This window comes from Dermacentor variabilis, chromosome 6 (genome assembly GCF_050947875.1).
Source record: "Dermacentor variabilis isolate Ectoservices chromosome 6, ASM5094787v1, whole genome shotgun sequence".
NCBI lineage: Eukaryota > Metazoa > Arthropoda > Arachnida > Ixodida > Ixodidae > Dermacentor > Dermacentor variabilis.
Window position 1 is genome coordinate 111,576,481 of NC_134573.1, and position 22,789 is coordinate 111,599,269.

General features: G+C 45.1%; 1 protein-coding gene across 1 annotated transcript; it reads left to right on the forward strand.

Annotated features, from left to right (window-relative positions):
* Positions 1 to 9,706: 9,706 nt before the first annotated feature.
* Positions 9,707 to 22,789, forward strand: LOC142585039 (uncharacterized). The gene is made up of 7 exons (XM_075695483.1): positions 9,707 to 9,840; positions 10,787 to 10,893; positions 11,968 to 12,021; positions 13,627 to 13,659; positions 19,993 to 20,115; positions 21,586 to 21,627; positions 22,730 to 22,789. Exons 1-7 carry the CDS (start codon positions 9,771 to 9,773, stop codon positions 22,769 to 22,771), a joined length of 471 nt encoding a protein of 156 aa, XP_075551598.1. The 5' UTR covers positions 9,707 to 9,770; the 3' UTR covers positions 22,772 to 22,789.

The following is a 22,789-nucleotide window of genomic DNA, read 5'->3' on the forward strand; positions in this document are numbered from 1 at the left end:
TGGGTGCTGGGGAGAGCTTGCAAAATTGCACCTAACCAACCACCTTCCCTCGATTTAAGTCGTGATGAGGTTCTCGCGTTTTCGGTGAGACACTTCGTGACTGGTCGAACCTCCAAATAAATGCTGTTCAAGTGCAAAAGTGCACCTGCCGAAGTGTAAAGACCACGAAGCCTCAAACTTCGTGCAGCGGGCATAAAAAAAGAGCTGCAGATCGATGTATGTTTTCATTATTTTGTGAAAGGCACAGCTTTCTTTTTCCTCCGTAACACAGCCGTGCCGCAGCTTGAATGCTATATTATATGTCCTTAGAAAATCGTTTCTCAACCTAACTACAATAACTTGATTTAGGATACAAAAGGTGGATCAACATAGGCCAGCAAGAGGTATAAACCAAATAACAGGAGTGCCAAGGGGGCGCTTAATGGAAACGTTTACAATATACACACGAACGCGACATCATAATTATGCAGCCGGCGCGCTCAAGAACCTACAGACATTTTAAGCATCTATCACGTAGCCGCAATCGTCACAATGGACCACCAGGTGTTCTTTCAGCACAGATACCTTTAGAACTTGTGTTGCGAACCTAAAAGTAAGTCTTGATATATCTGAACTCTTCTAGATTTCGTCAACAAGCATTATTCATATGGACGAAGCGCGATTACACTATATCAGTACCAATGAACACAACTAGTCCTCAGTTCTGTCCTGCAAGAGTACGAATTTTCTAAAAAAAAAAAAAGCTCCCTCGGCAATGAAGCAACTGCTGCCATCGTTTCCGGAGGTGATAGAAGCAAGCAGAGAAAGCTTCCGGCCGGATTCTCTTCAGTACATTAAAACCTCAGCAATTAGGATTGTTACGTCCTCTTTATTACATTTCGCTTTCAGCGGCAATTTTGACAGTGGAAACAAAATCACGCGGCAGCAGGCCCGGTGATTAAAATGGATGTAGTAGAGTTAAAACAGGGTCCATAGTCAAGCCTATCGTGGAATAATATAGCAACATGGGGTTAATTAAAAATGAAATTATGGGGTTTTACGTGCAAAACGCACAATCCGATTATTAGGCGCGCCATAGTGGGGGACTCCAAAAATTTGGACCACCTGGGGTTCTTTAACGTGCACCTAAATTAAGTACAAGGGTGTTTTCGCATTTCGCCCTCATCGAAATGCGGCCGCCATGGCCGGGATTCGATCCCGCGACCTCGTGCTCAGCAGCCGAACACCATAGCCACTAAGCAACCACGGCGGTTAGCAATACGGGGGTCTCGCTTGGTCGTGCAACGAGGACCACGGCTCAAGAATGACGGCAAATCAGGATGGGGCCGCCGAATTGCTTGGCGCAAACGTTTTCGCTGGTTAGTGCAAAAGCTTGCACTTAATTATTGACATGTAGGAACCAATCCTTTAGAATAAAAAATAACCCGATCAACATAATGTTTTTCATCTTTTCATTGCGTTATGGTTCTCACTTCGTCTTATTAGAGGGAGGCGAACCGTGACCTTCTTATTCGATGCTCTGTCGCTTGGTTTGATGGTCACACTCGTAGCAAAATCTTTCATGCCTTGCGATGATGCTTAACGCTAACGTAGGATCACTTCTCGCCCTTTCCAAACGTTCGGCAGGAATTGTTCGTATGGTATCTCTCTGTTTGTGGGTCAATGAGCGATTTTCGCATTCAGTTTTTGTTTCTCTAAATCGTTACGTATTATCCGATGACACGCATCCCTGTTGAATTTCAGATCTCGTGATACCAGGTGCTTCGTAACACGAAGATTTTCATGTTTTAGCAGCATGACACGTTCCACATCGGCAGCGGTATGTGTCGTTTAAGGGTGGCTCACCCTGGGATTGCCTTGCACAGAATCTCTGCTTTTTCTAAACGTTTGATACCACAGGAGGACACGGCTTCTCGATAATGCTTCGTCCCCATTTACTAACTGAAACATATTTCATGTTTCACGAGGTGTTTTCCCTAGCCTAACCCAGAACTTAAGAAGAAGCTCTTGCTCGGTGGCTCCTATCTGAATGCACAAGAGCGGACAAACATTTTTTTTCTCGACAACCATCGCACCAAATTTGAAGAGGTTTCTTGCATTAAAAGAAAAAAGTTTAAATCTAATGACTATTGGAAACAAAATTTTCATTTAGACCACTGATTTCTTTTTATAAAAATTGTTGGAAATTGCGCCCCAAGTTCAGAAAACAGTACTATTAAGTTGACGACTCTGTAACTCAACAATGAAAATAGGTACTACGGTTATGTAAACTGCAACTAATAGTACATGTAAAGCGGACCAGATGGATGTATTGTACAAATATGTCTGAATCATACTACTATTTCGTGAATAAGACTTTTGTGATACTCTTGTAAGCAGTGTAAAACATGCATAAGAGATCTAAATTAATATATCAAATTTGTCCGCTTTCGATGGTCTAATGGATGCAGTTTACAGAACTGTGATATCGACATTTGATGCAGAATTACTCATTGGTTAACTTCGTGCTTCTATGTTTTTCTAACTCTCCAATTTTTGTCCCAATATTACAAGATATATATATCCAGACCCTAAATCGAGATTCAGCTTTCATCAGTAATTAGAATTTAAATGTGTCTCTCGAATGCAACGAATTCCATCCCCATCGGACCAGAAGTTGTCTCGTAAGACATTTCTGCGCTTTACATGTATTGGAGTAGGTGGCTAAGAAGTTGGCGCCGAGCTGAGGCATCCTCGTTAAGGGGCCCCGAAACGATTTTGACGACTGTGTATAAACGTACTGGGGCAGTATGGTAGTTCGTCCTGAACATTAAGGCAGATATAAGTGCTCTGCGTGAAGCGCGTATACTATCATAATGCTTTAAAATGAAATGTGCATTGCTACTGATCTCAGCGACGTCACTCCCCAGCGGGGTCAGCCGCCCCTTCCCAGACTATGTAGCGCGAGTGATGTAACTCGGGCGACCGGTCCGATTGGATCTCGTTACGTCAGCGGGAGTACTTGAAACATGCCGCTACATTAAGCTTATTTTTAATAGCATACCTATGCTAAGTCATTTGCGCGCTCTTTAGAAAAAATGTACACGAATACAATAAAGGCAGACGTTTCTTCGAACCAATGGCCTTTTTGCGCCTGAGAATGCCAATCGTTAGCTACAACTCTTACAACGGCAGCCGATGGAACGGGGAGGGCCTCTCACATGAAAACAGAAGCAGTAATGTCCTCTTCGGTGGCGGGAAGATTAATGGTACCAGCGCTGTGTTACTCTCGTCTTGCGCTGCAGGCGGGTGCTGGGAGTAAACTGCAGCGTCTACAGGCTGTAGAAGATGCGAGCGCTGCACGTCGATCTCAACAACCAATATGCTTGGTCAATACAACGATCGCCCGCAACTTTCAAAATAAACGCGCTATGAGCGGTAACCGCGGGTTCGGCCTTTGTCACAGAGACAAGTTTTGCGCGTATGTTACCCAGAATGGATGGCTGGACGGTTGGAAAAACGTTATGGTCAGCCCCAAAATGGCAGCAGAAAAATATCCCAACACACCGATATCCTTGCAACATGTCGAAGTGTCCGTGAGACAGCGGCCATCTTGAGTTACACTTTTGTTGTAGTGGTACCGTCTCAACCTCCCTCTAAGAAGGTGTGGATTCGATTCACAATGTCACTGCATTGTTTTTCTTTTATTTTCGTTTTAATTCTAGCGTGCAGGTAACGTTTGTTACGTTTCGCCTACGACGCGCGGTTTAGCCGGCGCGACTGCAACAAAGCGGCAGACATTTTGGCCCGTTCGGCGTCGCCGCTACGCTCCCCGCCAAGCGCGTCCAGGCATGTTCCGATGCCACGTGTCTTCATGTGCGTGTGTGAGTCTATGTGCCATTGTGCCCGACCGGCGGCGATACGACAGTAGGAGTTACCTTCTCCTCCCAGCCATTGTGCCCGACCGGAGGCGATACGACAGTAGAAGTCACCTTCTCCTCCCAGCCATTGTGCCCGACCGGAGGCGATACGACAGTAGAAGTCACCTTCTCCTCCCAGCCATTGTGCCCGACCGGAGGCGATACGACAGTAGGAGTTACCTTCTCCTCTTTGTGCCCGACCGGCGGCGCTACGACAGTATGCGTCACCTTATCCCATTGTACAATCACGTGCTCGTCTATTGAGGGGTTCCTTCTTGCCCTCAACTGCGAGAGTATAAAAACAGCTGCCCCCGGACGAAAAAGAGGGCTCCGATTTCTTCTGTTGAGTAAAGTGCTCTCCCGTCTCTCTACTTCGGTCAACCTGACCGCCAACTCTTTGCGATGTTAAAATAAACAAGTTGTTTTGTTGTTACCAGTCGACTCATGCTTTGTCGGGACCTTCGGATGCTTCCAGTTGTACCCCAGGCCGCCAGGCCAACGCTACCCTTGGGGCTTGCGACCCAGGTGCAACAACGGGTGTCAGCGCCGAGTTCCCAACAGGTCGTGTCAGCGGCGCGACCACAACAACCGTTGCCATCGGTGGGATTCAAACACGTTATAAATAGCGCATTTCGCAAGTTAGTGCCAGCGCTTTCTTTTTTCCTCACGACAAACCTCACGAGCAACCGTAAATGTATGTATTATTAGATATATGTACATGTTATCCGGCAATTATGTCTAAAACCACGTTCACTAATATTGGTGTGCCCCAGGGTTCCATATTGGGTCCGCTTTTATTCTTATTATACGTCAATGATCTGCCTAAATGCCTGTCCTCTTCGAAATGTATACTTTATGCAGATGATACTACTATTATTAATTTCAATAAATGTATTACAACCCTAGTATCTAACCTTAATGGCGATTTACACAGCCTGCTGGAGTGGTGCCATACTAACCAGCTACAGATAAACCCGTCGAAAACAACATTTGCTGTATTCACTTCCCACCAGCGAACACTTCACTCCATCCCTCCTATCTTTTTGAGCGAAAGTCCTATCCCTGCAAGTTTTTCATGCAATTATCTTGGCATAGAAGTAGACAAACATTTTAAATTTACTGAAAACTTAACCAAACTAAAACAGAAGATTACCTACCGGATTAGGGTACTTCTAAAAGCACGAAACATATTTGACCATGAAATATTACCATCATTATACTTTTCGTTGATTCATTCCCACATTAACTACTGCGTTACTTGCTGGGGAAACACTTACGTAACCCATTTAAACTCATTGCAAATCGTACAGAAACAGGCTATTAGGATAATTACATTTAGCCCATATAAAAACAACGCCTCATATATTTTACGAACTAATCACATTCTTACAGTCACACAACTCATTAAATATAATCTAGGTATCTTTTTGTTCCGTCAAATCAATTACACACGATGCGATAGCTTGTTACCACAATCTTCTCTATTAAATACTGATATTACCAGGTTTGCAAATAAATAGGAAGTTCATTTTACCTAAAATACATACTAATTATGGCAAACAGAGCGTCCATTTTTCATCTACCGCATTCTAGAACACACTACCATTATACATAAAAACACTTAAAATTCACAAATTCAAGAAACAACTTAAAGATTACATTCTGTCGAATACTGATGCCTAGTCCATACTCACAACCATTCTTTCGGGGTGCCTGTATTTCATTTTCATTGCCATACCGTTAGATTTCTGCTTCTGCCTCACATATACATTCGAGTTAACAAGTTATACTGTGTTCGTCACGTCATCTACGCAGTTACTTTATCAATTGTCAACAAGATTGCATTACAGCGCTTTTTTTCATGACATTCATGCATATGTAATTCTTCAATCATGCTATTCATACTAATACCTGTAATTTTTCTATTTTAACAATTTGTTGAAAACTGCTGTACTTTTGTTTTATTACGTTTACATTGTAAAGGAGACCCCATTGCCGTCTTTGACTTCGGGACCTCCTTCTGAATATTGACAACTTGTAATCATTCTACTGATCTCAATAAAACCGACTCTGATTCTGATTCTGAAAGAATAGTCGCAGCAGCTACTTTGTAGCGTATACACTGCATACACGTTCGCAGCAATGCGTCGAACTCCGGCCGGGGCATCCGTCTCTTTTCGCTTCACATGTAGCATTTAAAAAAAAAGGGTAAGCGAACATTGTGTTTAGTACTCTGTGGCTCCATCTGCCGCGATCAGTTCTTCTTTAAATTTCACTTCATGAAGCCCAGGCTTACCAAGAAAAACTGCCTAGAAAAGAAGGAGGGGGCACATGCGGGGTTCAAATCAACCGGAAGTAATCAACCTGACCGCTTAAAGGAGGCGGGACATAGCGACGACCGCGCGGAGTAAAATTTAAGGGCGAACGCAGCGACCTGATGGAAGGGTAACGTTTAACCTTTTAAACGTTTGTTTGAGTGGTTAAACGTTGTACCTGTGTTACTATAGCGAGCTGACACGAAATTATTGTGAGAAAGCGTTCCTTGAGAGATAGCCCGTTTATCTAGGCGTACGAGAAAAACCGTTTCAGGGACCCTTTCATGTTAACTCTGCGCGGAATCACGTCACTCGTGTGATGTCCAAGCGGTTGAACTGAATGCGGAAGCATAGCTCGACCGCTTAGTGAGTACATAAGTCTAGGCGATTGCACCACGACGCCGACGGCTTGTCGTATTACCCGGTCGATGTTCCCGACTTCATTGACCCCTAATCAGGCGTCTGAGTTCTCGCTGTTCTTGCTTTGAATGTTATCGCTACTTAACAGCAAGGAGACATGTCCTTGTGGCTTGTCATCGACCGTACGTCTGACCTCTGCGTCACCAGAGCCTTCTGTTCGCTTGTTTGAGCTATACACAACAGCGTTCTGTATCATTGTAACAAGGGCCCAGATGGCCCAGAACTTCTGCTTGTACTACCTCAGCATCTATGTTCAAGTGTTGCGCAACAGTTTTCCGACATACTGACTACCATTCACCTCGTTATCTCTCACACGTGCGACTACGTCCAGCGTTGGTCCTTGTCGCCTGGCATATACCGTTCGGTGCTCCGCTACATCGCTGTTTGTGAACCCTGTCAACGCCGCAAGCGCCCTTCGGTGCTGTCTGTCGGCCACCTACACCCTATCGATAATCCTGGAGAACAATCTTTCCGTATTGGTGCCGACCTTCTAGGCCTTTGTGTACGCCCAGCTCCTGAAATAAGTGGGTTGTGGTCGCGACGAGCTACGCCACGTGCTTTGCTATGACGCGAGCATTGCCGACAAGCTGTTTTGAAGGTGTCGCTGACTTACTCCTCTGCGGCGTCATTCTCCATCAGGGCGCCCCTCAGCAGCTTCTCTCAAAAGTGGTTTCTGCTTCTCAAGAGAAGTGGCTTACATCCTTTATTGCGGCTCCACTGAACACAAGCTCACCCCCGCTTATCATCCCTGGGCGAACGGACTGAACGAGTGCCTGAACCGAAAGCTAACTGAGAGGCTGTTCAGGTACGCTTCACCTGATCACCGCTACTGGGTCAGCGCGTTACCAGCCGTCACTTTTGCGTATAAATGGCCGCTTCATTTACGGCATCCTACGTTGCTTTTCGAGACTATCGTTCCATCTTCTGCTCACTTTCCTACTCACTACACCAGTGCCATCGTTGCTCGAGCCTGTGAAGCTCGTCAGCTTGCCCATGAGCGGTTCTCAGCGTTGCAAGAGAGGCCGTTATGACAACTGGCACAGAAGCGTGCACTTCTCACCAGGCCATTTGGTCCTCCTATGATCGCCATGCTGCAGCGTTGGCCTATCAGAGCAACTTCTTTGGCGTTACACTGGGCGCTACAAGGTACTGCGCCAACTCGGTGACGTCAATTACGGGATTACCATTCGACACTGCCTCTAATTGCTGCCGACAGATGGTCTGCCTGTTTCGAAAGAAAAATTATATTACTCCGCTATTCTTTTGTCGTCATAGCTAGCGCCACGACAGCACTTCCGCTGAACGGGGCTGATATTACAAAGCGAGTATTTACAAGGATTAACGACATGCTCGGCAGAGCGATGAAGACGACGACTGGGACGCTTGCGTTTGTGCGCATTCAGCCATATTTTGTTATCGTCATGCGTGCCCTTATAAATTACATGTAAATAAACTTTTCGTCTACATCTCAGTTCCGTCAGGATATCTCTTAATTACCACCCATCGCACAAGTTGCACTTGACACCCGCCACGGTGGCATAGAGACTTTGGTTCCTGCATGCTAAGCCCGAGGTCACGGAATCGAATCCTGGCCGCAGCTGCCGCATTTTGGTGGGGGTGAAGTACAGTAACACCCGTGTACCGTGCATTGGATGCTCGGTAAAGAACACCAGGTGGTCAAAATTAACCTGGAGTCCCTCACTACGGCGTGCCTCATAATCATATCGGGGTTTTCGCACATAAAACGCTAGAGATTAATTTTTAATAAATCAGAGTAGGAAAAGAATACTGCGGTAAATTTCACTTTTTTTTTACGGCTACTGCGGAATCCACAGCTTCACTATGGCTTATACAACGGCCGAGTTTCCCGCTGTTTGTCGAATGTGTAAATGGAATTGCAGAGTTAGACCCTCAGAATCCTCAAAGTGCGTTATGATGGACATCGTGGGAGAGTTCTCTCTGCTGTTTTGACGCCATCTGGTTCTTTAACGGGCACCTAAATCTAAGTACACGGGTGTTTTTTGCACTTAAAGCCCATCGAATCGTGGCCTCCTCTAGTGGGAATCGAACCAGCATCCTCTTAATCAGCAGCAGAGCACCACATAGCCACTGATGCACCGCTGTGAGTGCTTGTTAAAAATTAAATTCTAGCGTTCACGTGCCAGAACAACGATCTGATTAAGAGGCATGCCGACTCCGGATGAATTTTGACCACCTGGGCACCCAATGCACGGGTGTTTTGCATTTCGCCCCCATCGAAATGCGGCCGCCACGACCGAGACTTGATCCCGCGACCGCGTCCTCGGCAGCGCAGCACCATAGCCATTAAGCCACAGCGCGGTGGGTGCGAGTGTGGCGACAGAATGCTGTGGCGTGTGTGGCGAACTCGAGCGTCGCGTGCCTAGCCCTGTCTCTTTCGTGCTGGCGAGTTCCAGCCTCTTCGGCCCAGCACATCAGCGAAGTGAAGATACAAGGTTAGACAATGCGTCCTGCGTGAGGGCCACCCGACACGTGTCGTATGGGTGTGCCGTTTGCCACAAACTGTCGGCACGCGAGAGCATGCTCAGCGCTGGGACCGTTTCAACGCGCCTGTGCAAAAAATGAACGCTGGCCAAATCGAATGGTGCTCTTCGTGGGCAACGAAATTTTCCAGACGCTGACGATTTCATGAACAAGAAAGTAATGAGCAAGAACGCGTTAACAGGTGCCCAAACATTTCGATTACTTTCGCGGCAGTTCCGGACGACGTTCACACGATGCCAGCTCGGCAAAGTCGGGGCGGGACTTTATCAGTGACCTCGCGCATATTTTTTCCCGGATATGGAACGCGGAACAAAAATATAAATAACTTGCGAGTGACAAACCATTCTGAAACAACCTAATCAAATGCTTAGAAATCTTCTTCCACCAAGGGCGTTGGTGAGACGCGGTTCGACCATTGTATTCTCATATGCACCGTCGTGTGCTCTATAACCTATAAGCCGGCAAACTTGGCGTCGTGCTTACCCTGGGATGCGCGCACCGCTGTGCAAACACGCAACGCCGAGCAGCCACGAAGCTCTGCAAGATTGATGAACGCGGAGTACAAGAAGGACTCGAGCCAGGTGCAGAGGAAAGCGCGCCGCGTACAGTCACGATGGTCCGAGCAATGAGGTTGGTCCTGTTGGCTTTGGTCATCGCCGTTGCTTCTTGCGAGAATGACCTGGGTAAGACGTTGTCTTGATAAAGCTGCTGCATACGTGGTTACGCTCCAATGATGTCGATCATTTGCCCGACGGTCTCGGAGGAAAAACAATGAAAAGAGCTGGGGTTTCTTTGCCTGAACGTTTCTGAGAGTGTTCCGACAGCGTCTTCTTACTTCTTTGCCTCTTTGCATCTACACAACTGAAAGCTATGAATTGTTGTTTACTGCCGAGGCAGGCTAAATACAGCCATGTAGTGAGAAAGATGTAGCGACTTAGAAAAGAAAAGAGAAAAATGACCGACCGTGCACCGTCCGAAAGTTTAGGCGTGTATAAGGACCAGATGGTCCCAATTATATGCGCAACATACTGATCTTACCCGACGTATTCCTCCAGACTGCAAGATTTGTAACAGTGGCGCGTGGCTGATTTGCGCGCGGCTGGTGCTCTGAAGGTTTCCTTTTTCCACATGCGAACGGCTAGCCCGCCTAGGCCGATTTCACAGTGGTTTAAACATAGTTTCACATATTTTCACACGCGCATAGAGTATGAGTGGCTGCACGAAAGCAATGTGAGTGACACGCACACCAGCGGCACGAATAAGATAGCCATTATCTTTTTTCCCCTTCTTTGTTTCTTTCCTTTTTTTTTCCCATGCATTTTTCGCCAAGCACCCAAGCCGCCCACAGCGCGTCATTGCACCGGTGCCGACAACATTGCGGTATAAAACCATAGTGGTCAAACCGTACACGTTACATATCTCGATAGTCGAAGTAACGTTGCCTCGAGTTCAAACCCACATTTGCGAGGTGGCGAGAAATATAGAATGCTATGGAGACCGGAGTTATAGAACGCCGTGGTGCCGGAACGCTGTGGTGCCGCTGTGGTGCCCGCTTGAGCGGGGCAAACTGTGAAATGGCATGATCCAACGCTTGATCCCTGACTCCGTAGGTCTTCTCTGTGTGCGCAGAATTCCGGCTGCAGCTCATTTACGAGGCGGTCGACAGCGCATTGGACAAACCGCAAGTTAATCGGCTCGTGCTTTCGGCTATGCGAATGTTGAACGTCGATTCCAAGGTACGCAGACAGCAGTGCACGGAAACGTTGCTAATCGAGGTCGAATATGAGCCCAAGTAGGTTCCGCTAAGTTCGCTAATCATATTAGGCACAACCTATTTAACTTTGATTTCGTCTCTGCTTAATTTTCTTTTTTTTATCTTTTTGTTGTCGTTGAAGAGCTATAGATCCAGCTAATTAAGGCTAAAGAGATAGACTCCATCAGTACAAGATGGCCAGCCCCACAGCTTCTTGCAACGATGAAGGGAAGGCACATATTTTGTGGCTAGTGTCCCAGCACCGACGGAAGCTGACAGAGATAACAAACCGTAACATCAGTGAGAGCGAATATCGCATATAAACATTTATTGTTTACCTCTACACCTGTGAAATGAAATGAGTGAAATGGAACGATGTAATAGGTATGAAAAGAATGCGCATGTTTTTTATTATTTCTCAGTATTAACTAAATGAGAAGAAGAAGCCGTTCCTACCTTTGAGCGAGGACTGTATGGGTTTTTCACTTTTATTTCTCTTTGTTTAAATTCATCTCAATGAAGGAAAGCAGCGAGAAAAAAATGGGAATATGGCAGCTGCGCATCGTGTAAACAATCAGCTAATATGTTTGATCACCGGAAAGCAAAAAAAAAAGCGCGAAAGCGAAAAACATTTAAAAAGATCGCAGGTGAACACGTATCTACTACGTGTATTCTCAAATAATGAAAGCTGTGCACGAGGAAATAAAGGGTTGAAGCTACTGGTGGGGAAATTTCAACCTCTACTTCAACCCTTTGCTCGTGTCCTTCTACGCCTCATCTCGTGCTTGTTAACTTCTACGCACCTTTTGTAGTTTTTTAGGTAATGTAGTGTAAGCGCAATACGATCAGATCGTGCGCAAGCCAGCAAGTTCAGATAAACGCGTTCCTGAAATGCACGCTAGAAGAGAAAAAAGAACGCTTTAGTATAGCTTTTGCCTCATTGTGTGTTTGAAGCACCGAAAGCTGTTCACTTTCGCCCCCGTGGTTTCTGCCGTAAAAGCGAACAAAGCAGGTCCCCACAAGAGGTGTGTCTTCTCTCTTTCACATTTACTCGCAGGACACGGCGATTATGGATGAGTGCTACTCTAAAGGAAACAAAGATATACACACGGTAAGACAATAGCAGTGTAGCAGCAGCTCTGCATTGCTCTCGCAGTGTATTTTTGCACTAGCCTGTTAAAATTTACGCTTGATTTCCTTTACGATTTCGTAACTTCTTAGGCATACACTTGGGATTCGGTTGTGTACCTCTGTTTTGTCACCTTACGGTGGACTTAAACAGGCGGTCGATTCGATAAATCTCAGTATATAGGGTGCGCTGTTTTTACAAGCTAACTGCCGGTTTGATAGTTTTAAAGAATGTCCATAAACATACAGAGATCTTTCAGTATTCGAAAGAAATTAGCTGCATGTTGGCTGTCCGCTCTCGTTTACGCTAGCTCTTGCCAGTGGGTTGCACACTGGGCAGTCGCTTTTCTCTTCTTCTCTTTTTTTGAATTTTCAACAATCCAGCATTTTGTCAACAGTACGTTCTATTTAGGTTTAGGGACCAGAACGCCTGCCATTTAAAGTAAAACATGACAACCATATCAGAAATCCCACTTCACCTTCCAGCCTGACTTTCATTCTTTTTTTAGCTGCTGTTGTGGCCATTTTGTATTTCGTTTGTCGAACACAACAAAAATAACCCAGTCCTAAGGTCATGTTCCTGCTGATTGCAGCTTGAGTAAAATTAACATCAGAAGAAATAAGCTACCGTAACGAATTACTAATAATATATCAGATTGCGCAAATAACAGCCAGAAATCACCAGACAACATTGTCATTTTGAAGATTCTGTCTCGAGAAAGAATATTTGCGGGAAATAAGGAAGCCACTTACGTACTATTAGAAGCTACGGCATCAGCCCCTTCCGCTTTCCTTTTTTAAACTCATGTGACCGTCCCAGAGGCAAAATTTGTATAGTAGAAAACGAGTTATGGGGAAATCCGCAAGTTGGCGGAAGTTTCACGAAACGCAATATTTTCACCACCCGAAGGTTGTAAGCAGATGTAATGGCGAACCTATACCATGTTCTCAGAAAGAAGGCTTCGCAGGTGAAAATAATTTCATTTGGGTCCGGGAATCGAACGCGGGAGAAACCCATTTGCGGGTTGGTTGCTCTACCATATGATGATACCAGGGGGCAAGCAAACGAAGCAAGGTTAATCGACAACTCCAAGCGCAGGGATACTAAATTTGGATAATAAGTTCGGCGGGTAATTTTCTCTCCGAATGTGATTAGTACGTAACCTGAAATGCACAACCTTTTTTAATCCCCCTTAGCGTTAAAACTTGAGCACGTATTCCGCTGCGGCTGCATTCTCACTAAAAATATCCACGTCACAATTTGCCCAAATGCTAGTATTTCATCTTTATGCTTCCAGACCCATGGATCTTTCTTCTTTTTACCTAAAGAAATTTTTGTAGTTATATGTTCTCAGTATTATTCCGGTGCTACTCTTGTTAATTTGAGCTGACGTAGTCTTGCCAACTGCATGACTTATGATGCGAGCAAACTCTCATGGCAAGAGAACTTAGCAGAGATGAAGCTAGTTTCTTTAGCGTAAAGCACAGGCTGAACACTTTGATTTCTCGAATTTAAGCGCATGTATAAACCCTTGCCGCCTAGTGTACGGTAACTTCGAACTAATTTCTCTTTTATCTTTTTTGCCAGATGAGAGTATGCTATACCGACGCAACTGGAATCGTGAGTATAAGAAAGTTATTATAAGCTTATCGCCACAACCTACGGGTTTTCCTTATAGCGTTCAAAGGCAGGCAGTGTTCTTGGTGCGCGAAAAATCGGCGCCATTTCATTAACGTCTCACAGTGAGTATCGCAACATCCTGGGTGTATTACCAGTGCAATTATTTTTTTCACCTGTGCAACGCTGGCCTGTTTGGGGGGTTTATCGGGGCACCTATCCATGCCCTACCTGTATAGTAAGGCTGCTACGTTTCCAGGCTGGTATCTCGAATTCAATTCATGTGCTAAACTGCTGTGTATTTATGTAAAGGAGGCCGAGACCCCGCCAGGCGTTGTCCACCTTTTGTATGGGCCTCCTCTTAGACTATGCCTGAGGACAAAAAAAATTTTCAAAAAATGTCGTGACATTTTGGCGTAACGAGGATTTGACTGGAATCAACATAAATTACGCACCCTCTCCTCCCATTCTTATTGTATTCGTGTGCGTTTACCTAACGACTATCGTGAACTTGTAGGTAACTTCAATTCAGTTTTCCATTCAATTTAACTCAATATTTAAAATATATCTTTCAAATTCATATATTCAATTTTTTTTCTGCGTGAGGCTTGTCATCGAGAAGCACAGGGACGGCAATAGAACATGCCTGCCAACCGCACACCGGCATATGTTGTTATTTTTATAATCCTTAACGCCAATTACTTTTTCTTGGTGCTAATTTTTGTTTTGGCTGTAGTCGACCGCTCGCTTTATTAGTGTCACGATCGTTTCTAATCAAGCCAAATTTCGTCAACTCCTCGACATAGTAAGTAGTGAATTGTTGATTCTCATGTTGTTACTACAAAATGTGCAGTCGCTCGGTTGCACAGTACGCTCTGTTCTCATATGGTACATTGATTCCTTACACACACCGTTGTAAATGCAACATTGCCTCAACTTCATAAAGAAAAATATCTTGACGCGATGCGTTACAGTCATAGGTATTAACCAAAAGTTATTTTTCTTGTCGTCATATAAATATTGAGCTGTAATCTCTGCTGGAATACTATCAGCTCTTTATTATTAAATTACAGACATTCTTACAATGGCGATCGGCGCCTTGCGAACGTTAAACGCGATATCTTTGCCGGATGCTTCTGCCGGAGCACCTCCGTTGAAGACTTTTAGCTTAACGTAGGGGAAGGAACACGTCAAGAAGGCCAAATGTGTCCAAGCACTTCCCGCCAAATGTGTCCAAGCCAAGACAACCCATTAGCGCATCCGGCCCTTCTCGTTAGGCTTGCGGATGCCGTATGATCGCCGAATCATCTCAGAAATTAAACGCGCTGTGCCCGCATAGATAGCATTGCATAGGAGTTTAAAGGAAACGAAAGCCTAGGTACTATCACGTAAAACTATTCGAAACTTTTCTATTCCAATTCTGCAATCAGCCCTACACCATTGGTCAACAACATTTTTGGAACACCCCACTTAACCTGTCTGTCACGCGACGTCACAAAAACCGTTATAGTTCCCCATCTGATATGACGTGTACACACTGATTATGCATGATTTCATCAAAGAAAAGAAAAATAGTTATTTCTGATTCCACCCCTTTTCGCCATTAGCCCTCGGCCATTGGTCAACTGTTTTCAGGCTGCACCCACTTCACCTGCCTGTCACGCGACCTCACAAAACCGCAAAAACTCACCGCTTCAAGATGACTTGTACGCGATAAAGATGCATTAATATGCCGAACAAAACTGAGTTTTCTTCTGAATAGCCGCAGGCTGCCCCGTTCCAAAAGGAATAAAAGATGGCTGCCGCCGATCGCTCAGGCATGGGCGACTCGCCCCTGCCGGAGAGCAAGGGTTTATTTGCGTATAATAAAACTTCTTGCGTGTCCTTGTAACGTTTTCGAGCACTTTCGGCACGTTTACGACCTCGTTCTGCCAAATCTTCTTTGCGGAGGATTCGTCCCAGCGTCATTCTTAAGCTTCCGTTGCATGCCGCCGCGATTGTCGACGAGCCACCGCAAGCTAAGTAAGGGAAAGCGGACCAACCGCAGACGCCGGCACCACCCTCTTGATCCGGTTATCAATGTTCAGTCCAGTGTCTCGGCCCCAGCGAACCCCTGTCCACTTGAGCGTGCTCCTCGTCTCTGGTCAGTCAATTAGATCAGACAAGCCGCTCAGTGTAGCCTATGTTATTCGTTTTTCAAGCAACAAAAATGACCTCCTATATGAACGAGGAAAGCGTTTGATTGGTCCGTTCAGACAACCCTGCGGGTGAGCGCCCGATCCTTGCGTCGGCGGTTACGCAAATTTGACCTTAGGAGATTTAAACAAAAACATTTTGGAATAGTTTCACGTTACAGGGCCCCTTATTTCAACACTGGCGATCTAGTAGCGAAAGCGTCGATATCACGGCAGATTTATCTGATGCAGAAGCCAAAGGGGCCACCACGTCTCGCAACGCTATGTTTAGCGCCACGTAAACATACGCACGTTTTCACTCACCAAACGACGCGCGTTAACCATAGCGTTCGTAAAGCACGGAACCCAACGAGATAGAGAGCGTGCACAGGGAAGCTATTAAAGCGAATCGCTTTCCTGGGCTCTTTCGGTCGTTTTCGTGATAAGTAATATCGTGGTTGTACTTTGGCAAGGGAAGGTGAGGCAACGCAGCGAGGGAAAAGGCACGTACTTTCGGGCAACCGAGTTGCGAAGAGGGGTGGGAGGAGTGGGGAGGGACTGTCACGCGTCAGCTCTCGCGAAACTGAGTTGCCGGCTGGGGCGGGAAGAAGGGGGCACTATGCTGGCTCCCGTTAGTTACCTCGCTTGTTCGTCGCGGGAAGGTGAGGAAAAGCGAGTGTGCTCTCGAGCAAGCGAGTTGCCGGGAGGGACAAGGTAAGCTATTCGCCTCCTCCACCCTCGCACCCTTTCGGAAGCGGGCGCTGTCGGCTGCACACTGTAGAAAAAAACAACAAAACCATTGAGGCTACGTTGTCTTTCGAAATAGCGGCCTCGTAAGCGGGCTTTCTTCCTGCGTATTCCCTGCTTAGGCCGCGAAGATTGTCTTTCGTGTCTCGCCACTATACATGCTGCAGCAGATGTCGCTCGGCCGGCAGGACTAAGCAGTACCGGTTCTTCTCGGTGCGAGCCGCCTGCGAGACGCGTCTTTCGCGCCTGCTTTGAAAAGCAGGCGGTCGCCGGGCTGGACAAAACAAGTTCCGGCTTCCGTGCCGCTTGCTTCATTCCATGTTTGCTGAAGCCGCCTAACCCCAACCACCTTTGGAAACAGAAAATCAGCTTTGCGTTTTACTATTTACTGGTCTGTAATCAGCATTGCCATTTTAGCAATTCTGTCGCTAGGTGTGGTGGCATTCCCGCTTGTTTAGCGACAAAGTTTTCTATTTAGCGACCGGCGTATTTTTGTGGCAACATTAAATTGAACAATTGGCGACATGCTAGCGAATTTGAAGTTAGGAAAGTCGCTTCAAAAATTACTTTCTAGAACGCAGTGCATTATTCATAAGCTTCATGTAAGCGACCGGAGCTCGCTCTACGACGCATAGGCTCCACGACCGTGATGAAGTCGCGTTTGCCTTCACATTGGTAGTCATCACGCTGTAATTGGGCTTCGCAGTACAGTCGTCAGTCTTAAGCGTCACATTGTTCTCACAAAGCTGATGTTTTCTTATTGTTAACAAAACCGATTACAAAACGCTGCGGGTTCTGCGGCATCACGAAATGAATTCGATTGGTGGGCGTTGGCAAGCGTAGCAGTAAATTATTTTTCGAGAACCAGTTGGAAGAAATTTTTTTGCTCAGATTAAGAACAGAACATTCGAATAAGACAGATCCACTATAGAAACGCATATAGAAAGGCGTAGATATTGGAGCGGCTGAGACCGTTGACGTGAATCCGTGCAAATCGTTTCCGCTTCTTACATCTTTCAGATCAATCAATACTTCACGGCAGCTTTCAGGTAGATCGAGGGCGGAAGCTTATTATTTGACCTGCATAAAGCTCGGCTAATTCTCACCCTCGTGTTAACAGCATTCGGCGAAGAATTTAGTTCTCCTATCTCGAACGTCGAGAACCAGAAAAATTCAGGTATAATGAGGCTGTGTGGCTCAGTGAGAATCGGGACAGGGGACACAGGAAAAAACGAGTACGAGCGCTTACGGCACACTAAAGTCCAAGGCCGCGCGTGTGGCGAACAAAGTACGGAAGGGTGACGTGCCTGCAGGTGTGAACTGCTCCGTCATATCGTGGCCTTTAGGGGCACAGAGAACGCAGCCACCGCAGTTCATTTTTATAAAGGTGGCCTGTGGAGGGATCCATGCGCTGACGATAACTATGCCATCTCCTTTTCCTTGTTGCATTTGTAATCTTAGAATTTGAAAGATGAGTTTAAGCTATCATAAGCCATTATGCTCAAATATAATAGATGCCAGAATGGAGATAGAAAAGGTTATTCTGCATATACTCAGCTGATTGAAGCCCGTTCATGATTTTAGTAGTAGTAACTGATGCTGGTAACCAAAGTGACAGAATTCTTATAGATTCCAGCAAAACATTCGGCAATGTTTCATACCAAATAGTACTTTGTAAATTAAATTCGCTCCTTAAAAATACGCCATTGATAATCCAGTTGTCAGCCTACCTAAACAGGCAGCATTATGTTGTTTACAAAAATCGTTCTTCAAAGCCACTTTCAGAGTAGACTCTGTCGTCCCACAGGGATCCTGGCTTGGGCCACTTTTATTTCTCATATTCAATAATAACATATTAACATATATTTTAAACAAAACAATATTGTACGGTGGTGACTGTGTTAAATACGCAGAGTACAATAGTGCTTCAGGCCAACACATGCTGAATGGGGATTTTCAGAACACTATTGAATGATTTCATGTTCCGCCAAATAGAAAACAAGTTGAAGAAACTGCTTTTACGACTATTACTTTGACACAAAAAGCTTTAAAATTGAGCTATTGTGGAAATAATCTTCTTTTTGCTGAAACAACTCACTTTAAATACATGGGGCATTGCATCAATACCATCTTTCATTCATCAAAGCACACTGACCACGTTAACGCTAACCGAAACTGCACACTTTTGTTTCTACGAAGAGCTTGAAAATTATGAAATCCTGCTCTTCAGTTGCTAGAGCATACAATTCCTATCTTATCACTAGTAGACCCTGCTTCTATATTCTGGGACCCTTTTACTAAAACTGCCATTGACGAAATAGAGAAAATAGACACCAACAAGCAAGAAAAAAGAAGAGTCTGTCCGCTTTACAAATAGATAACAGTTCTGGGCGCTCTTATGTACCAAATATTTTGGATAAGCCTAGTTTATCTACAATTTCCCAAGAAATCGCTGTTCCTGTATTAATATTTTTGCCCACTAATTAATTGGCGCTACAACAGTGACACATCGAAGGTAATCTCTCTGTCATCCGGGTATGCCACCAGGCAAAGGCATAATTTACCCTGTAAGTGCCTCTCGCGGATGTGAAAAGGAGTTACGAAGAGGAGTTCTTCAAGTGCTCCTTTGTTCCGAGAGCTGTTCACGAGTGGAACAGTTTAACTAATGGTAATGTCCTTCAACCAAGCATTTACCTTTTTGTTTTAATACGAGGGTCCTGAAACCGTGTTCTTTCTGCTTTTGTATGCTGTGATTGTATCTGTATTTGTTACATATTTAGAAATCTTGCAGTCATTCTGTATATTGTTTTGTCAACTTTTTTTCTTCTCCTGTGCACTAACTTGTTCATGTGGAACTGTTGATTGGATATGTTCACTGTCACAATTGTTCTCACGGAAATTAGCTTTCAAGATTAGTTTTCTGTAACGTTCATATAGCTCATTCTGCACTCATTAGTATGGCTGACAGTCCCGCCTGTGATGTCTGCGGCTGCGAGGAGAGCATTGAGCACATATTGTGCCACTGTACTCAGTTTGAAGCACAAAGACAATCTATAACCAACGCATTCAGGAAACTAGATGATCGTCTTTTCAGTGAACAGACAATATTAGAACACCGTCCCCACCGATCATCGGCTCAGAAGGCACTAAAGGCAATTCTGTGCTTTCTGAAAACTTCTGCTTTGTGCGAGTGCCTTTGACTCTGTAGGGCTGTTCGTCGACGTCTCTCTACCCCATCTCTCTCTTTCTCTCCCTTCCTTCTATTCCCCTGATCCCGTTCCCCAACGTAGGGTAGCCAACGAGATTCTTGACTGGTTAGCATCCCTGCCTTCCTTTTATCTGTCTCTCTCCCTCATAGCCCTAACGCTGGTATCGTCTATGTGCTAACCTGTTTCACTCGCTCGCGAATTTGCAGTCCGTTAATGGTGTATGCAACAAGGAAGGTATCGAGAAATACGTCAGCAGCCGCATGGGTCACATTCCTGAATTCTTCCGTGACCTTACCATGGACCTGGTCGGCTGCAGCTGCTTCAAGAAGGCGAGTCTGATGCCCTATAGTGTTCCCAATAGCTTAAAATCAACTGAATTGAAATTTAGTCGCAAAATTTGCGGGAATAGACGGCGGAAATGCTATCGAGATAGCTTCAGTATTATTGGGCACGTCCTAGAGGAGTTAGATAAAAACTAAATCCTGCACAGTACGAAATTCAGGGGTAGTGCATCATAAAATTTCCCTGTGTCCATCCTACGACAGAACTACACTGGCTGCTGTGCAGTGAAAGTTGAAAGATAGTCGGTCAATTAATGGTTTTGGAGATTATTACTAAATGTTGCTTCTCAACCCTTTTAAGGCGATTAAGCGCTTACTTTCGTTGCCGGAGTTCCGAGAGATCTAAGCGTGGCACCCGGATTCAACTTGCATAAGTATTGGGCCATGATGTGGTTTCTATACAATTAAAAGACGAATCGCAGGAGGTTTGCCTCATGTCCTGGAACAAAAGGAAAAAGGAATAGGAGGCGTGTTATCGGTGCAGTTCAGGCAAAGATTAAATAGTGACAAATGTTTACGCGCTCAACAAACGAAATTATATTCTAATGCTCGAAAGTATAATGTAAGCGTCATACGCAATGCTTTCCACTGTGTTGTGAGATTTTAATGTGGTCCTGTCTTCACATGTGAGTGAAATGGAAAGCTTATGTTATAGACCTTATGTCGTTCATGTATAACTTGTTTGGGATAACTAATGCTTTGCAGTAAATTACCTGTATAGACGCCCCGAAGCATTACACGGGCATTTTACGAACATCGTGGATCCTTTTCCAGCATTTCTGGAAAAAATATTGAAGACACCCCGTTTGTACAGAAATAGGGGCAATGTCATGCTAACGTGCGCGCCAAGTTCAAAGTGTTTTCGCTAATTACCGTCTTTGCAGTAAATACTCATTGCAACTCTAGAGAGGGTTATCCAACTTCAATACGCACGCAAAGTGACAATATTAATTTGCAGATAATTAAATAAACATTCTTGGGTTTTACCTGCCGCAACCACCATCTTGTTATGAGGCACGCCGTAGTGCGGTATTATTCCGGATTAATTTTGACCACCTTGTGTTGCTTAACGCGCACCTGAATCTAAGTGCCCTGAGCGTATTTGCATTTCGCCTCTATAGAAATGCGATCGCCACGTACGGGATTGAACTGGCGACTTTGAGCTCTGCAGCACGACGCCATAGCCACTAGGCTGCCGCAGCGGATTTTTCAGCCAATAGGGGCCACGTTATGGGTCATATGCGATAAACGTTGTGCTTTAAGTACTGCTATTTGAAATTTACTAATACTACTGCTTCAAACAAACGCAGCTTTGTTGGAAATTCAACTGCGACGCAGCTAGGTCGCACAAGAGTGGCTGCGTTCCTTCCTATGTTTTTTCACTGCCTCGTGACAACAACAAAGGTTACCCTCGGGGAAGTTTCCAAAGTCGACAGTGTCGTTTCTTTTGCTCCTCAGATGGAAGAGTGGGTCCAGTGTTCGAGCGCAGCTGTGTTCAGGGTGAGCATCGCAACTAGCAATTGTCGCAGGATGACTTCGACAATTTGCGCATTCGCTTGTGTAGGAGCACTATACCAATCGCCAGCTACGTGTTTAACAAGTACCAGCACCAAGAAACAACCTTATTTCTATCTTATAAAGAAGCGGTGCCAACTGCAAGCATGTGAAAGTACTTTATTTTTACTCGCTTCGTTCACAACAAGACGAATGAAATAAGTACGTTCGTGACCAAAATAGAGCGACTACAATGCATTGTGCTATCCCCAGCCTATTACTCGCGAAGTAATCGCACATTCTATAAATTTTGTAGAAGGAAACAGTACATAGGTAAAGAGAGTCCGCCTGCGCCACTGTAAAAGTGACGGTAGACTATGCTTAACGCGGCAAGACAAATCCCAAGTTTCAGAGCCAGCCACTTTGCCCAGGAAAAGGCATGCTGCAGAAGAACGCAAAAAAAAAGTGCATTGACCAATAACTGCACTAGATTTACGCATGTGTTAACTCTCGTGCATCAGTATTGTTCAAATGTCACTAAATATTACATCTGGTCATTGCACATTGGGCTTCTCCGTCAAGTGCGTGAAAGAAAGTATATCAAAACGGCGTATCGTAAACAATGCACTCTAATACCAGACGCCTGTTTCCATGCTCCCAAGAGTTCTCGTTATGGTTCGTTTGATACGCTAAAAGGTTCTGCGTCAGTAGAACTTCACATTTGCCGGCTGTTAGAAAGATAACTTTTCTCTTCTTGCACTTGACATGGCTCAATGCCTTTCGCTTGCTCAAAAGCGGCACTAGTTCCGCAGACCATCGCTTATAGTACGACTGTTAATTTGAAGCAGGAACGAATATGGCGTTCAAGACGTATCTTCAAATGTTTGGGTTGTGCAATGCACCGCGAATGCAATGTATGTGAAAATGTTTATTAGTCAAAGAAGCTGCTTCCTTCAGTGAGATTGAAACCAGAAAGTATCTCGCTCATACAGCGCCACGGCTTTGTCTCGTGCATGCGGAATATAACAATATTTCGTCCGCGAGCTGTGCAGATATCATGTACCCCGAACATGACTTTTTTGTAAAGTTCTGTTTTCCTATTTTGCAGATGCTTCACAGGGCCTGCAAGATGCTGCCCGAAAGAGAATAAAAGTATTCAGCTCCCTTT

Coding starts and splice junctions, on each gene's coding strand:
- LOC142585039 (XM_075695483.1), top strand. CDS start 9,771: ATGGTCCGAGCAATGAGGTTGGTCCTGTTGGCTTTGGTCATCGCCGTT. Junction 10,894..11,967: donor TGTTGAACGTCGATTCCAAG/GTACGCAGACAG, acceptor ATTTACTCGCAG/GACACGGCGATTATGGATGA. Junction 20,116..21,585: donor GCTGCAGCTGCTTCAAGAAG/GCGAGTCTGATG, acceptor TTTGCTCCTCAG/ATGGAAGAGTGGGTCCAGTG.